This window comes from Bufo gargarizans, chromosome 3 (assembly GCF_014858855.1).
Source record: "Bufo gargarizans isolate SCDJY-AF-19 chromosome 3, ASM1485885v1, whole genome shotgun sequence".
In the NCBI taxonomy this organism is placed as follows: Eukaryota; Metazoa; Chordata; class Amphibia; order Anura; family Bufonidae; genus Bufo; species Bufo gargarizans.
Genome location: NC_058082.1, coordinates 214,938,537 through 214,957,106, shown reverse-complemented (window position 1 = coordinate 214,957,106; position 18,570 = coordinate 214,938,537). Strand labels below are relative to the sequence as shown.

The following is an 18,570-nucleotide window of genomic DNA, read 5'->3' as shown; positions in this document are numbered from 1 at the left end:
CAGGAATTAGTTTGTACATGTCTGACAGAATGTATTATGCCACACCCTGGCCACCAGTTTTTGTCTTTTCCACTCCAGACATATCTACATTTTTGCTTCTGGACTGAAACATGACTGGACTTGGATGATTATCATCTATGTACAGAGGCTGTGTCTAAACCTAAGACAAGGAATTCATGTTTACAGCCAAAATGGAATTACAGTTTTTCTCACCATAGTGGCATCATACATAACACAATACTTACTTGACAATGCTATGCACAGCAGAATAAGAGGGTTAATTGTTAAGGGGGGGGGTGTAAAAATTACTTATTGAATAAACTATGTTAAAACAGCACGAGAAAAAAAGAAGCAACTGTATTTGTATTTTCTTGTTTTTGAACATCTGTCACTGAATAAAAGCTACAAAATGAATACCCATTCTAATTTTCAATAATATGAAAGCCTCAACTTTCCCACAAAAAATTTAACCATTTTGGGTACATTCCAAAAGGTGAAATTTAGTTCTGGTCATGAAAGGCTTAAAGTGCACCCCAATATCCGCAGATATTTCAATTGGTGAATGCTGACTGTTAATTTATTCCACGGCTGAGCAGCTGTCCTTGTTTACCTATAACATTTTTCCTTTTATGGATTTCGTAAAAGTCAGGAAATATAAGCCTATTAATATTAGAGATCGTTTCAGATCATCTCCTCACATCTTATTTGTGGGCGGCTTGTGCTTCCTGTTAATAATCTGTATCAGAGGTGTGGAGGACCTGTGAGTACAAACCTCAAGATTAACACTGGGATGAAATGATGTTCTTGCTGGAGTGGAAATCCTGTAGTAATATCTTTGTCAGTTATCCTTTTATGTAAGAGAAATGTCTCCCATGCGAGGACAAACCATGTGGATTAAAGACCCTATAACACAGACAAACTTTGCAGGAAATTAACAGGAATAAAGCATTCATTCCCAATAATTGGCTGCTTGTCAGAGTGGGTGAGAGCTGCATTTACATGCAGCAATCATCTCCACTGTATATGGATTAGTGATTGCCAGTATAATCGCTCAATAATCATTGATTGTAATAAGCAGAATGCTGTTTAGATAGCACAATCTGCTGCCCAGAAACGTTGATTTAGGTGACGGCACCAGCAATACTTTCACCTGATGAACGAGAGTTTGTTCATTCAATGGGTGATCAGCGTCAGCTTTACACAGGGCAATTATCAGGGACCTAGGTTACTAGGAATGTTCATTCCTGATAATTGGACAGATCCTTAGTCCGTGTAAAGGGTCCTTTAGGCCTCACACACATACAAGAGAGGTGTCCACAGAATCAGTAGGGAAGTGCAGAAAAGTCACATGGTCCAAGCCCCTCTAGTATAGAGCCGTACCGTTTTTTGTACTGCTACACAAGCTCCATTGGATACCATATGTAAATGCTACTTGAGTAGAGCACCCTTATACTTATGGCATTCAACAGAGCACTCCACAAGTTTTCTGTGAGAGTCATATAGAATCTCATACAATATCTGCATGAAATGAGTAATAACAAGGTACAGTGCAGCTACAATTCACTGAAATTAACAAATTTGTACAAAAAAAGGCCTATACAGTACAGATGGATACATATAATGTCTTAAGGCCCCCGTGTTGTCGGCCAAAAGTTTAATGTGCAGGGGAGCTCCCAACTCTCCCTCAACAGGGGGAGAGAAGGATCAGGAGATAAGCCACCACCAGAAGTGTCTGGTAGTGGCTTTCTCCCCTCTCCCCATTAAATACACATTGACCAGGCCAAGCATCCTTATGTATGAGCGAGTCAGGAGAGATAGCGGTTGGCTGAACTATATATATATCTATTTTTTTTAATTTTTTTTTTACATGGGAGCCTCCATCACAGCCATCCAGTAAAAAAGAATGCATTAAATATATATATACACATATACATGACCTATGGTGATAGGTGGCCAAGGGATTGTATCTATGGGATGGATATGCTTTTGTTCATCTTGCACCGCACATCTGGGGATATGTCAAGCTAATGGAAAAAGTTAAAGTAGGACAGATCTGTGGGATCTGCTGTATCTACACATGCATTTAAGAAAAGTACACAAGCCTCAACCATGGAACGAGAAAATCAAATCACAAATCAATAGAAAAACAGGGAACACTGGAACTTCCCATCAGGATGTTTATTAAGGCATAAAAAACTCAAACATATACAAAAATATTTTAAATTATCAAAAACATGCAGTCAACAATGAAATATGATTTGTCACAGTATAGTTATGTATTTTCTGTGCATACACGTACATGTAAATTGTCACATGACAACTAAACCACCCAGGACAGGAAATGTTAAAAAGAACAAAACGTCAGTTGAAAACAATACATCTTTTCATCTAGATTTCCAATTTCAAGTGTTTAACATATGAAATGGCCACACTAACTGTGTCTTTCAACCAATTGAATTCGCTATAGATCAACACTGTCAATGATTTTTATAAGTTGAAAGTGGTTTCAACTTAAAGGGGTTGTCCCACGAATAATATTCTACAGTTTTCAAAACAGAACCTACATCTGAATACTTTTGTAACTGCATGTAACTAAAAATGTAAATAAAGCTACTCAGTTATTCAATGAAATCTATCTGTATAGCGCCACCTTCTGTTTTCCCTTTTTATAATTTTTTTGTCCTGCTCGCTAAGACGGAAGCATATTCTCAGTTCCGTCCTTCAACTGCAGCAGACATTACATGCTGTTTGAGAAAGGACACACCCTCTAAACTGCCAGCTTGAAATAAATCTAGCAGAACAACAGGAGCAATGAATGTGGAGATCTCTGGATCTATGTGAGGTATAGAGCTGGTTCTAACGTTGTTAGAAAGAGGTTGACATGTACTAGTGTATGTATGATTTTCATTTTTTCACATTAATCATGGGATAACTTGTTTAAGATCATCCAGGAAAGACTAAACACCTTAAAGGGGGTGTCCAGGTTCAGATCTGAACCTGGGCATACCCATATTTTCACCCAGGCAGCCCCTCTGATGTTAGCATCGGAGCATGTTATGCTCCAATGCGCTCCCTTGCCCTGCGCAGGGCAAAGACATTTTCAGTAGTACCGATGATGAACTTAGCTCTCCTTAGGGCTGCTAGGTGGAAGCTTCCGCCCAGCAGTGTATTCGGTGACGTCACCATCTCTGATAGGCCGGCTTTAGCGCTGCTCTAGCCTGTAAAACCCTCCCATCAGAGCCGGTGACATCACCGGACTCACTGATGGCAGCCCTAAGGAGAGCTTGGTTAATCACCTGAACTCCTGAAAATGCCTTTGCCCTGCGCTGAATCATAAAATGCTCCAATGCTCTTGTCAGGGGGGCTGCCTGGGTGAAATTCTGGGTATGTCTGAGTTCAGCTCTGAACCCAGACAACCCCTTTAAAGAGAATATTGGCAATAGTATGGGTATATTGCTAATTCATTCGAATAAATCCAGTTGGAGTGTTTTGGTTAATATGGGAGTGAAGACATGAGGAAAGTAGATTCCCTGTGCCTACTCCTTTTTGCCAACACAAAACACTTGTATACAGTACATATGTAAAATAAATAGAATACATGTAATAAGCACTCAGGGGGAGATTTATCAAATTAGATATGTTAGTTTTGTGGTCTAAAAAACTAGCAAGTCATGACAACTGTCACATTTTCTTCTGCATTTGTTAAATTTGCAATATTTTGTGATCCTCGCCATTTGTCACAGTGGTCTATGTTTATGAGCTAAAAGTGAGATTAGACCTTGATCATAGCTCATTTACTATGTGCGACGTTTGCAAAAGACGCAAAGATGGTGCAACCCACACCAGGCAACCCCCTGGTGTAGTTTAAACCTAAAGGTGTAAACCACATAGCACTCATGCTACATATATTATTACCGTGCACCACTTCATAAATTTGGTTCAGGCTCACAAAGCAAAGCCAGACTTAAAAATGACCCCCTCATCAGTTCCTTCCTAATTTAAGAAATGTTAATATTTTTTGTTACAGGTATGTACAATTATTGCAAGCCCTTCCCCCCTGAATGACCTGGGTCAGAAAGCATTTGCCTGTCTGGCTGTAAGCAAACTGAACTGATCATTCATTGGAGAACAGGGGCCTGTAGGAACACAGTTTTGTCTCTGTTTTGAATATAATTTATATTATGCCCTATATGCAAACCAAATAATCTACACTAAGAAGGAAAATTATGGAAATTATGGAGATCACAGGATTGATAAACATGTTAATGATATGCAAATAAAAAAAATGGAAACAAAACATCTCATTTTATCCAGTATCGAGTGCCAGCTGCAGAAATACACCCATTTACACACCTTGGCATGCTATTAATGAGGTTATTAATGGTTGTCTGAGGAATGTTCTGCGACACTGAATGCACTTGGGCACACAAGTCATCAAGATCTACTGCTGACCACTCCCTTTGAAATTGCAACCAGTGACGTCCCAGATGTGCTTGATGGGAAACAAGTCTGAAGACACTGCAGGCCATGGTAGAACATTTATGCCACACAGGCTGCTCACAGTAGCATGAGAAACATGTTGCCTGGTGTCCTGTTGAAAAATTGGACATTTTGGATAAATGGCCATACCACTGGTTCCACAACCAAATCAATTTAATAGCAAGCTGTTAGTGTGCCTGAAATAAAAACTATAGGAGTCTGGCCACCATACATTTTGCCATCATAATCATGGGAGTAGGACCAGTGTGATGTTCCCTTGTGAAGGCCTCTTCATGGCGTTTTCCGTGTAATCCCTAGACCAATGTCTGACTATGTCTACATCCGAGACAAAAGCAGGCCTTTTCGTTGCAGAGAATAAACCTCCAGGCCAGCCTCCATCACTGTCTTGCTGTGCACCGTGATAGTCTTTGAGAGTGGTGGCATGAGGTCAATGGAACATCTGTAGCTGGATAATTGGCTCATAGCCCTATATCATGCAAAATCCTTCTGATGGTTTGTGTAGACACTGTTTGCCACCTGTTCACCTGAGATGTGATGTCTACTTTCACTTGCCGTACAAAATGGATCAAAACACGTGATACTTCTAAGTTAGATGGTCCATCCATGCAGAGGTACACCTCTGTGCACCGCTTGCTGCTATTCCAATTCGTCACTGTTCTCCGAACCACTAAGGCATGCGGTGCTGACGCCTAGGTGCATAGTAATCTGCCTTATAAACAAAGGTTCCTAAGTTTATAAATTCTGTCCTTCTTAGGTTACGACAAGTGGTAATAACTGGCAAGTCAGCAAATAGGAGACATCACACAAATATACCACATAATTTGATCCGATTTTTGAGGTTTTATGTAGATAAAAGCTGCTTTTAATCTGGCTTGTATGGCTTTTCTATATGCCACAGATTAGAGCTAGGTACTTGAAAATGTGATCTCAATGACACCTGCTAATTCCTCGATTTTACGGCATGTCCTTCTTGTTGCAACTTCACTGTTGTGGAGTGTACAATAAATATTGTATATCATAATTGGTCCACTTTAGGCTAGAGCTACACACCGAGTTTTGGTAAGACAATTCTTCTAAAGAGTAATCCAAACCTTAATGAACAATTTTCAACGGGCTTCCAGGTGCTTTTAATATTACTCAGTAGAGGAAAAAAGTAACTACTCATTTTAAAGTCGCTCAGAAATTCCACCATTTAGCCATGAAAAAATAAAATTATGTCAGTCCTGGATCAATTTTGAAGAGATTTTGAACTACTCAGTGCATGCCTCAGGACATTTCTCCACTAACATCTACCTATATTGCTTTTAGTGTGGAAAAACGACTACTTGACTTGATAGGCTTTGCTGGCATTAAATATTGGATTTGTTTCCAAAATTGTGAATTAAGAGGACGAGACTTATCCCCTTTCCATTTGACTCTATTTTTCATCTTAAGAAGTTGCAGAGATTCTATCTGGAAACTTTGCTCACTTAAAGGTGTGGATTCAATCAAAATGACTTTAATCTTCCTCTCCACCATCGCTTTGTGTAAACCACTCTCAAGTTCATACATTGCTTTGCACGAAGTGAAGTCATTGCATAACACAATGATTAATCTTCTGCTCTTTTCAAGAAATGAGTTCATATCATCAACCTGAGCTGCAATACAGGAAAAAGTAGGTTAGCAGGTATTTCAGTAAATATACTCTGCTGAGTACACATGGTGAATAACTGTAAGCGGTATTGATTCACATTGTGGCAAAAAAAGAATGTTTTCTATAGAAATCCTGATAAAAAAAAATCTCTGAAACAGGCATGTGACTGATGCTGAAGATCTTGCGCATTGTCATAGATATAGGATTTCTAATTTAACTAAATTGCCTGTAGCACTATATTTCTACATCATTTTTTGCAGTATGAGCAGGAGCAGTAGGTGCTACACACAGGAACACATTACAGTTAGTGTCAGAGCCGATTACTGGCAGCCTCGCTCACCGTTACCTTCCCAGCACTTACTAACTACCGGTAACTAGGCACACATTTGGAAGATAGTGGGGCTGGTTGCAGTCAGCATTGACAAAGTACTGAAACAGTACTGTGTTCCTGTGGTAAGCATTGTCAGCAATGATTGCTGGCAACCCCGCTCTTCTGTATCTTAATAAACAAGGAGTGGGGCAGGAAGATGTAGGGGAGATTTTCTTTCAGTCTTTCAGTTATCAGTGCTGGCAGCAGCTCAAACAGGCAGGGACACTTAGCTAAACATTTAATAAAATCTGATAATACAATTACACAAAATTCCCTGATATATTATATATATCTATATACACACGCACATACAAAAGTTCATAACATTACTGTCCCTACACATTTAAAATTGAAATGATAATTACACTTTGCTATATTAGGCTATAAATGTTCATCTATAAATGTATAAAGAACAGATAAAACGAGTTTATTCTTACCTCCTCCAGGAACTACATCTCTCTCAAAAATACAAAGTTTATAGCCAAAACGATCTTCTAAGATTGGAGCAAGAGTCTGGTATACAAAATGTCTTTCATCTGATTCACAGGAGGAAGAACTTTCAAAAGACAGGTAAGCATCATATTCTTTTCCATCTGAGTGAGGAAAAAATAGATAATGTTTATCTACAAAGACAATTAATTGCATATTCTATAGATCACAATATATGGGAAGACCAGGTAACTGAGGGCTACAGTAATGGCTACCCGTTAAGAATGGAAGTATACGTGTTGAATCACTTGCTGCACATTTTTAAGATATTGTATATGCTTTACTTTAGCCCATGCAGTGCCACATCTGAATTGATCCAAATTGTAGTACTCACAGCAGACAGTCTTCCATTTTGAATCACATCTAGAACCTACATAGTAGGGTCACCTAGCAGATGTTAAAGAATGCAGTGCTCAAACCATAATGTAGCTAAACAGTCTCCACCATGGTACTGATATTATTCACATGAAATTTCCCATAACATTATGCCTACCACATAGAACTGCCCAATAACATGGGCCACTCAGTACAGCAGTGCCCACAGTTGTGCTCCACACCCAGCCCAACTGCGATACCACAGAATCAGAGTCTGTCAAATCCCAGAAAGATAGGTATGACTGTAAGGAAACTTTATAGACTTCTTTCCTCTGTGTCATACTCAAAATTAAGTTGAGATGTGAGGATCATTGTAGAGGCCCTAATTCTGAAGATCTGTCTTACATATCCCTAAAGCCTGATGATACAAAATTCATAGCAGTTTTTTTTTTAATATTAGTTGTATGTAAATATATCTAATACATTGCTGCCAGGCATTATCTTTATTTTTGTAGTGGAGTAAAAGATAAGAGGAGACACAGTGCCCTCTTTAAATTGACATTAATATCATGTGCAACATGCTGCCTTGTCGGACTCCTGGGCCAGCGGATTCCATGATAAGTCGTGGAGTCCATCGGCCACAGCTTCATGATTTCTATTATAAACAGAAGCTATGAAGCAAATGAGAACCATACCATTAGAGTTTCCTTCAGTCCGTGACATATTTGATGGGACCACTTTTTCATTTGTTTTTCAGTTACATTAAAATCTTTGACTATTTCAGTGCACACCTACACTTTTTGTAACTGTTGAAGGAGAAAGATGTGACACTAACCTCCAATAGTCTCATCTACTCCAGTTAAACTGCGGTATAAGAGAACAATTTGCATCCTGAACATTATGCACAAGAAGATCAGAAAAACAATTAAGACAGAGCAAATGATAGATGCAATAATTGATTTTGTGAAGACGTTCTTAGAAAGATCTTGACTCTTATCTGTTAAGAAAAAAGGAGCTTACATTAGTTTAAAAGCCTTTACTGAACCACAGTGGCTGATACAAAATAGGCACTGTAAAATTTAGCACGTGAACACATGATATCAGAATCCCACGGGTCAGTGTTTTGTTCAGTGATTTCCATCAGTGATTTTGAGCCAAAACCAGGTGCGGCTCTAAACATAGAACAGGGGCAGATCTTTCTGTTATAACTGATCTGAGTGTGGGCTTCATGCCTGGTTTTGGCTCACAATCACTGATGGAAATCACTGACTAAAACACTGGTGTGTGAATGAGGCTTTATAAATGGGACATGGTAGGTAGGGGTCCTATTATATGTTGTGATTAAGGGCAGGGTCCAGGAACTTCAAGTTACGGTTCTTCTTGTCAGATAAAAACAACTATTTTAACTTAAAAACAGACTTCATAAAATTGAATGTCTTACCTTTTAATTTTAGCTCAAATAGTCTCATGTCTCCGCCTTTAAAGGAGTCCAATTTGCATATATATGGATATTTTATATCATCATCACTTATATTTATTAAGTACAGGTCAGTACTCTGAGTAGAATTTGTGGATTCTCTTAAAATAAAAAAAAATCATAAATTAGTGACGATAAATGTTCACGTTTTCTAAATTTCATGGTCAATTTAAAAGGGTTGTCTGACATAACTGGAACATTTAACACATAGCCCCAGATTTACTAATGATTCTGCTCCAATAATCTGTTTAAAAATGGCACAATTTGGCACATCTAGGGTTTATACACTTTTTTCTGACATGCTCAACAAGGTGTTGGGCTTAGTGGAAAAGGAAAGAGCTTTATATGAAAGGGGAGGGGGTCTAAGATGCATTACTTTGCTCCAAAATCGCGCCGAAATTCTGGCATAAAACTGTCTCAAAGTAAGAAAATTAATAGTTGTTATAGACTCAGAGAAAAGAGTCTATCCCTGCACCAGATTTATCCTCCAGCCTGAGCCCCTGTGATTAATCTGATGCAAGTCTAGAGAGCTGGTCTATGCTTACGCTATCTTTAGGATAAGCTAATCTGGGCCATAATGTTCCAGTTAATGACATATACGCTACATGACTGCTGAGGTCAGTGACTGGTTGCATTGGTCACATAGAGAATACATGCTAATCACTGCAGCCAAACAAAGACCGTTGGCATGATTAATCCAGACAACTTCAAATTTAAAATCATTCCTTCTCCATGGTCTCTCTAAAGCAGGGGCGCACAACGTTTTCTGGGTGGGGGCCACATTGTCAGACTGAACCAACGTCAAGGGCCGAAAATAAAATTTAAAGGTGTAAAAAACAACTGAAATACTGTATTTATGGCATATCGAACATACAGTACATACAGTATATGCCATTAATGTGTAGTTACACTTCTAGGACTACCATCTAATGGTCGAATATATGAAAAATACATGTGAGCAGCCACAAGACATAGACATACATGTTTGTTACTAGATGGTTGAGGGCCGCACAGAATGGTATCAAGGGCCGCATGTGGCCCCCGGGCCGCAGGTTGTGCACCCCTGCTCTAAAGAATCCGAGACTATTACAGCTGTAATTCTTATGGAGGCCTGCAGGTGGGAGGGCTCCATAAAAAAAATACAGAATCTGATATATACTGCAATGCCAATTTATTGCAATGTACGGGTGAAGCGTTCTAAAGATTGCATATTCAAACCCCCTAGGGGGCTTAAAAAATACATAGAGAAGTAAAAAACTATTTTGAAAATATAAAAAAAGTTAAAATTCAAATAACTCCATTTTCCCATAAAAATGTATAATCATAACCGTATTTATCCTGCATGGTGAACAGAATGGAATAAAATTTCCTATTTGCAGCTTTTTCTACATCTCCCAAAAAATGTTATAAAATGTTATACATACGCCAAAATGGTATCACTAAAAACTACAGATCACCCCACAAAAAAATAGCCCTTAAGTAGCTCTGTAGATAAAGATGTCACTAACAGTATATCCTGCTAAGGGCTAAGATAGCTCTGACAGAAAACTCTTTAGGCACCCTACAAGAGGACTGAAATGAAGGCCCAACATATGTTTAATGCACCCCTGCATTCTGAGGTGCTGTAACTCATTGCGGCATAGTTTTAAAGATTTTGCTTCATGTAGACTATCCCTGTCCATAGCCTATTAGGGCATATGGTTGTCATGGGGGGTCAAATAGGACCTCCTCTATGAGTGGCTCCAATTCTGGTGAATCCTGTGACACAAACTCGCAGCATTATAATGATTTATAATACTGGGTGTTTCGGTCCAACCTTGTGGATACTAAATTGTACTGATATAATGCCGTCAGTACTATTCAGTACAGCCAAGGTCAGGCAGGAACACACAGCATTATAAATCAATATAATGCAGTGCGTTTGTGTCACAGGAGCAGCGTTCAGTCTGGGAAATACTGCTATCACATGTAGTGCATTTCACAGACTGAATAAGTTCATGTGAAATTGGCCTAAAAAAGACTCATCTATAATAAGTCTAAGTTAATAGGATGGGAAAAGATGTGTTGCAAAACTGAGCAAATCAATTAAACATATCTATTTAATCCTTTAAAATGGAACCCATGATGGCAGTGATCCAAGCATAAATAGTAGGATACTTACAATAGGAGGGCAAATTGTTTCCTTTGAATATATATGGTTATGTACATACAAATGAAATTAGTGACACTAATCAATCAAAGAATGTAGGAAAATGATTGAACTATTAGTACTTACATTTTCCCTGTGCAAGTTTTGCTCATGGTTGAAGTACATGGATCCAAAATGTCATCAGGATTGTCAATGTTACTCCTGTTTGTTCTTACCCAGTAAAGATATGCATTTTTTTGGTCAGTTTTTGTAATTGATGCTTCACATTTAATGCTATTATTTTTTCCTAAGAAAAATAACATGAATACAATATGTTCAGTAATTTTTCACAGGGATAGGCCTCATGCACATGACCGTTGTTTTGGTCCGCATCCGAGCCGCAGTATTTGCGGCTTGGATGCGTACCCATTCTCTTCAATGGGGCTGCAAAAGATGCGGACAGCACTCCGTGTGCTGTCCGCATCCGTTGCTCCGTTCCATGGTCCACAAAAAAAATATAACCTGTCCTTTTCTTGTCCGTTTTGCGGACAAGAATAGGCAGTTATATTAATGCCTGTCCACACCGTTCCGCAAATTGTGGAACGCACATGAACACCATTCCTGTTTTGCGGACCGCAAAACACACAACAGTTATGTGCATGAGGCCATAATCTGCTAGAATGGGAGAGAAAAAACTAACAGCAAAGCTTTGATGATGCTTCACGTCCACCAGTAGTCAATTCGTTTTCACATGGAAACTGCAGCAAGTGATCACTCATGGATTAGCCCATTGAATGGGGCTAAATGTGTAGGTAGATCCATAGCATACACAACTGAAAATCCACACCAGAAGTCCAAGGGCCAGCCTCAGATTCCTACAGCAGATGCCATGGAAGAAAAATCTGCTGACTGAACGAATGTGCCTTTAAAATCCACGTGCAAAAGTGTGCTTAGCTATGAGGAGCGATGAGACAAAGATATTTCTGTGTTACACTCTGCAGAATTGAATTGTGGCAGAATATGAATGAAATATTTATGGTGGTCTGGGTTGGATGAAGTAGAAAAGGAATAGTGAAAGACTGAAATCAGAGAGGATGTCACCTTTAAGTCACTGGATATAACATTACTGTACTCACTTATTTGTGTACAATTGGTATCTACTGTACCAATATATGGTCATTGTATGATGGTAATCTTGGTCTTAGTACACTGGTTCCTATTTATTATCAGTATGGTGTTATTTAGTCACTTGGTTATTGTAATATGTGTTCATGGTCTGGTAGAATTTTTTGGCTGGTGTTATTTTTGGTAATATTAGTCTTACATTTCTGGGTTTTATTCACTAACAGTATGGTAGCAATATTTGTTACTCATGAAAAAAACGGTTGTCCGCGCTGCAGTACCGCATTATTTTAAATACCACCATTATAATAGTGTCAGTGTGCAATATGAATTCACAAGATAATATTTCTAACTCGTATAATGTATTGTTAACTGTACGATGTGGAGTGTGTTATATATAGGAAATTGTACTACAATTTATTCTTTTTGGGGGACACAATCTCCAGCAATGCCACTGGATCTCACGGGGTAGGGGGTTCCCAGGGCCAAAAGATATCCTGGGCCCATAGGACTCTAGTTACACAACTGGTCAGATTCATGTTAGTTACATGATATGACTTTTTCTTATCCCTATATAGCGATACTGCCATACTGCCACAGCAGCAAGTCAAAAATAATACATATTGTATGAAACCACAAAATATACAAATATCAAAATATACCATAACAGCTTACTTATATATAAACAAGTGTAATAAAAAGAATAGTTAATACATAACCATTGACCTGAAGCCTATAATACATCCACATTACCAGATTGTAATGACATTGCAGATTGCACTGAAAAGGAGCAGTGCTTTCATGTCTTTCATCATCAAGTGGATATAGGAAATACATACGGTATTTATACTAAAAAAATAATAAGGTTAAAACAAAAGCCTGTTCATAATTTGGCATAAGAAAGGAGTCAGGGAGTGAGTTAGCATCATATAATTTCTAATTCAAGTGACATGCATTGTCTATAGGCTCCCATGCTAAGAAAAACTAAACACAGCTGTCTGCGAATGGCTCTGTGTTCCTTATGGAGAAGTTTCCCTAAGCCATCTTGTCCACAAAGACAAACCTATTTTTTTCTGACACACATCAAAGGCCTCTCAACAAGCAAACCAGTACCCAGCAGACATTGATTTACATACAGATCCTTCCTGTAGAAGAACTACTTTTCATGCCTTTTCTCCAGGAAACTGTTGTGCCAACTTGGTGGCCTCAGAGTATGATTCCCTCAGAGCCAAAAACTTGTAATATGCACAGTATCATATGGTCTATTACACTATACTGTAGAGCAAAAATAAATATATATATATATATATATACACATGCCAGCCTGACAGACTGCAAAAGAACATTCATTGGGCATTCAACAGGTAAGCAGAGTAGCACAGCATGAAGCACAGGGAATATCTGGATGCCAGTTTGTAATATGTGGGATGGTTCTCCAAGGACAAACAGACGTAGCCACAACATCCATCTTCAATGTTCCATCTCTATTAATCCATTTCTCTGTACATCATTTCTGGAATAATAAAGACAGAACATTGAATGTGGATGCTGTGTCTACATCTGTTCATCATTCATGTGACAGCTGCAGCCAATCACTGGCCTCAGGCGTCTCAAAAATGCATAGTAACATCACCACTTGTCATAAAAGACCAAGGAGGACCCACAAAAGTACTAACTGGGATTTTTATTTTTTTTGCTGATTCCATATTTTCCTATACTTTATCTGGAAAAAAAAAGTCTTATTTATTAAAATAATTTACTTTCATTTGCTTGATGCATGTTTTATGAAGCTAGCATGTTCAGTTATTAGGGAAACATTGGAGCAGATTTACTATTAAGAATTTTAGACCCCAAAATGTGTTGTGACTGTTAGAACATGGGTGTGGCTTTGCAAGAAAGGGGTGGGGCTTAATACGTGACACAGCGAACCAAAGTGGTGCCAAAATTCTGGCACTGATTAAACCATCTAATAAATATAATTCCTTTTTGGAAGGTACCAGAATAAAGTAGTGTACTCTGTACAGAGTCACAGTGAGATGCCTATTATTTTATTATCGATAACAGGTGGTATAAACTTAGCCTAGACTGTCTAAAGATGCACCAAATGTAGTATTCCACATCAGTGACCATGATAAATAAGTTTCATCTAAAGGCTCTATTACAATGAGTGATTTTTGGACCAAATATCAGGAAAAATTGTTTATAGGAACACTTGTTCCCAATAACTGACCTGAATAATCACCAGGGATGACCTGATAAATGAGAAAATGCTGGTTTGGCCAATGATCAATACCACTGAACGAGGAGGAACAACTGCTGTACTTTGCATTGGCCTGCGCAATAGGTCCTTTATCATTAAATCAGAACTCATCCTGCCCAAACATCAAGTAGTGTAATACGCCTCTTACATTTGCTCTATTTAAATTCACATCATCCTGCCTGGCTCTGTCAATCAACATGATGAGGGTGCGGCCAGAGGAAGGACAACAGAGCCTCTAGGGGTAGGTGCAACACCCTATTGCTCCTAGGGGTATACAATAAAAGAACATAGAAAGAAGAAACAAAGAGAACTTCAGCTGCCATTAGCACATATCTAAAGTCAGCCAGTTTAATAACCATGTTCCTGATGACAGATGCCCTTTAAAGAGGACCTGTCACCTCTCCAGACATGTCTGTTTTAGTAACTACTTGTCTTCTCCATGTAGTGAGAGAATCTATTCTTATGACAGAGGAACTACACAACATAGACTAATAAGAATATATGCTCCAGGATTGTTACTACATGGGGAATGCAAGTAGTTACTAAAACATGTCTGGAAGGGCGACAGGTCCTCTATAACTACCATTTACACAGCGATTCTGTTTGAGGCCTCATGCACACGACCGTTGTGTGCGTCCGTGGCCGTTGTGCTGTTTCCCGTTTTTTTTTCACGGACCCATTGACTTTCAATGGGTCCGTGGAAAAATCGGAAAATGCACAGTTTTTTTGACGGACAACAGTTCACAGACCCATTCAAGTCAATGGGCCCGTGAAAAAACACGGATGCAGACAAGATTGGCATCCGTGTCCGTGATCCGTGGCCGTAGGTTATTTTCATACAGACGGATCCGAAGATCCGTCTGCATAAAAGCTTTTTCAGATCTAAGTTTTCACTTCGTCAAAACTCAGATCCGACAGTATATTCTAACACAGAGGCGTTCCCATAGTGATGTACATGACTGTTCGTTGTTAGTTCCCATAGTGATGTACATGACTGTTCGAACTGTGTACATGACTGCCCCCTGCTCTTACAGGGGGCCGTGATCAGCACAATTAATTGTGCATATCATAGCCCCCTGTTAGAGATCAGGGGCTGCCAGGCAGCAGGGGGAAGACCCCCCTCCCTCCCCAGTTTAAATTTCATGGGTGGCCAGTGCACCCCCCCTCGCCCCCCCCCCCCCTCTATTGTATTAATATCATTGGTGGCCAGTGCGGCCACCCCCCCCTCCATCCCTCTATTGTATTAATAACATTGGTGGCCAGTGTGCGGCCCCCCCTCCCTCCCTCTATTGCATTAATAACAATGGTGGCCAGTGTGCGGCCTCCGCTCTCCCCCCCCCCCCCCCCGATCATTGGTGGCAGCGGAGTTCCGATCGGAGTCCTAGTTTAATCGCTGGGGCTCCGATCGGTAACCATGGCAACAAGGATGCTACTGCAGTCCTGGTTGCCATGGTAACTTAGCAATAGTAGAAGCATTATACTTACCTGCTGGCTGCTGCGAGGTCTGTGTCCGGCCGGGAGCTCCTCCTACTGGTAAGTGACAGTTCATTTAGCAATGCGCCGCACAGACCTGTCACTTACCAGTAGGAGGAGCTCCCGGCCGCTCACAGACAGCGCAGCAGCCAGCAGGTAAGTATGATGCTTCTACTATTGCTAAGTAACCATGGCAACCAGGACTGCAGTAGCATCCTGGTTACCATGGTTACCGATCAGAGCCCCAGCAATTAAACTGGGACTCCGATCGGAACTCCGCTGCCACCAATGATCGGGGGGGAGGGGAGGCCGCACACCGGCCACCAATGTTCTTATTACAATAGAGGGAGGGAGGGGGGCCGCACACTGGCCACCAATGTTCTTATTACAATAGAGGGAGGGAGGGGGGCCGCACACTGGCCACCAATGTTCTTATTACAATAGAGGGAGGGAGGGGGGGGGGGCCGGGGGAGGCCGCACACTGTGCCACCAACGTATTAATACAATAGAGGGAGGAAGGGGGGCAGGGGGAGGCCGCACACTGTGGCACCAATGTTATTATTACAATAGAGGGAGGGAGGGGGGCCGCACTGTCCACCAATGATATTCAAACTGGGGAGGGGGGGGGTCTGCCCCCTGCTGCCTGGCAGCCCTGATCTCTTACAGGGGAATATGATACGCACAATTAACCCCTTCAGGTGCGGCACATGAGGGGTTAATTGTGCTGATCACGGCCCCCTGTAAGAGATCGGGTGCTGCCAGGCAGCAGGGGGCACAGTCATGTACACAGTTTGTAGTATATTCTAACTAGAAGCGTCCCCATCACCATGGGAACGCCTCTGTGTTAGAATATACTGTCGGATATGAGTTTTCACTATGTAACTCATATCCGACAGTATATTCTAACATAGAGGCGTTCCCATGGTGATGGGGACGCTTCAAGTTAAAATATATCATCGGATTGGAGAAAACTCAGATCCGATGGTATAATAGGGACTCCAAACTTTACATTGAAAGTCAATGGGGATGGATCCGTTTGCAATTGCACCATATTGTGTCAACGTCAAATGGATCCGTCCCCATTGACTTGCATTGTAATTCAGGACGGATCCATTTGGCTCCGCACGGCCAGGCAGACACCAAAACGACTTTTTTTTCATGTCCGTGGATCATCCAAAAATCAAGGAAGACCCATGGACGAAAAAACGGTCACGGATTACGGACCAACGGAACCCTGTTTTGCGGACAGTGAAAAAATACTGTCGTGTGCATGAGGCCTAAGAGTACTTTCACACCGAGTTCCGTCCTAGGGGCTCAAATCCGGAAAAGAACTGATCAGTTTTATCCCCATGCATTTTAATTGGAGAGCAATCCGTTCAGGATGCCTTCAGTTGAGTCATTTTTACTGATCAGGCTTTTCAGAAAACCTAGCATGTTGTATTTTTTACCTCCGGCCAAAAATCTTTGACTGAACGCCGGATCCGGCATTTTTCCCATTGACTTGCATTAATGCCGGACCCCGATCTGGCTTTTGCATGTTAAACCTGAAAAAAAAAAGTCCATACATGGCGCATCTGTTTTTTCCAATGCATTTTTTCATTGTGATCAGAATCCTGATTCAAATGTAATCAGTTTTCACATGTTTTTCCGGATCCGGCGGGCAGTTCCGGCGACAGAATTGTCCGCCGGATTCAAAGGTGAAAGTACCCTTAGGCCTCTTTCACACTTGCGTTGTCCGGATCCGGCGTGTACTCCACTTGCCAGAATTACACGCCGGATCCGGAAAAACGGGGGATCAGTCTTCAAAATGCGTTCAGTGTTACTATGGCAGCCAGGACGCTATTAAAGTCCTGGTTGCCATAGTAGTAGTGGGGAGCGGGGGAGCAGTATACTTACAGTCCGCGCGGCTCCCGGGGCGCTCCAGAGTGACGTCAGAGCGCCCCATGCGCATGGATGACGTGCCATGCGATCACGTGATCCATGCGCTTGGGGCGCCCTGACGTCACTCTGGAGCGCCCAGGGAGCCGCACTGGCGGTAAGTATACTGCTCCCCCGCTTCCCACTACACTTTACCATGGCTGCCAGGACTTTAGCATCCCGACAGCCATGGTAACCATTCAGAAAAAGCTAAACGTCGGATCCGGCAATGCGCCGAAACGACGTTTAGCTTAAGGCCGGATCCGGATCAATGCGGCAAGTCTTCAGGATTTTTAGCCGGAGCAAAAAGCGCAGCATGCTGCGGTATTTTCTCCGGCCAAAAAACGTTCCGGTCCGGAACTGAAGACATCCTGATGCATCCTGAGCGGATTTCTCTCCATTCAGAATGCATTAGGATAAAACTGATCAGGATTCATTCGGCATAGAGCCCCGACGACGGAACTCTATGCCGGAAGAAAAGAACGCAGGTGTGAAAGAGCACTTAATAGGCTTTTTAGCTGGTTATCTTTCATCTACGACAGAGATGGAAAGTATGATTCATCTTCTAACACAACTTATGATTAACCGCAGACCATTATCTGAACACAAATCAATATCTTTTATAACAGTCATAGAGAAAATAAGATAATTTACTACTTATACTTAGAACATATACTAAGAACTAGCTCCTCCAAGACCACAAACCCTATTGAATGTAACCTCACCACAAAAAGCACTATGATGATTAATGCAATAGAAAATATTGGGTGCAATTTGCAAGTTTCCATGTTGGGACTGGTGAGGCCTTGTACGCCACATATACTACGCCAAATGGAGGTGGTGACAGAGATCATTTACTAAACAGAATACTGACATTGAATAAAAT

General features: G+C 40.8%; 1 protein-coding gene across 1 annotated transcript in view; it reads right to left on the bottom strand.

Moving 5' to 3' along the window:
* Positions 1-3,310: 3,310 nt before the first annotated feature.
* IL18R1 (interleukin 18 receptor 1) overlaps positions 3,311-18,570 on the bottom strand; it is a 40,015-nt gene continuing 24,755 nt past the window's right edge. Inside the window, exons 8-12 of the mRNA XM_044286761.1 lie at positions 11,060-11,219; positions 8,749-8,885; positions 8,143-8,304; positions 6,941-7,096; positions 3,311-6,137 (exon numbers count right to left, since the gene is read on the bottom strand). Of these exons, the coding sequence (XP_044142696.1) occupies positions 5,794-6,137; positions 6,941-7,096; positions 8,143-8,304; positions 8,749-8,885; positions 11,060-11,219 (959 nt within the window). The 3' untranslated portion in view covers positions 3,311-5,793. The remainder of the gene's footprint in view (positions 6,138-6,940; positions 7,097-8,142; positions 8,305-8,748; positions 8,886-11,059; positions 11,220-18,570) is intronic.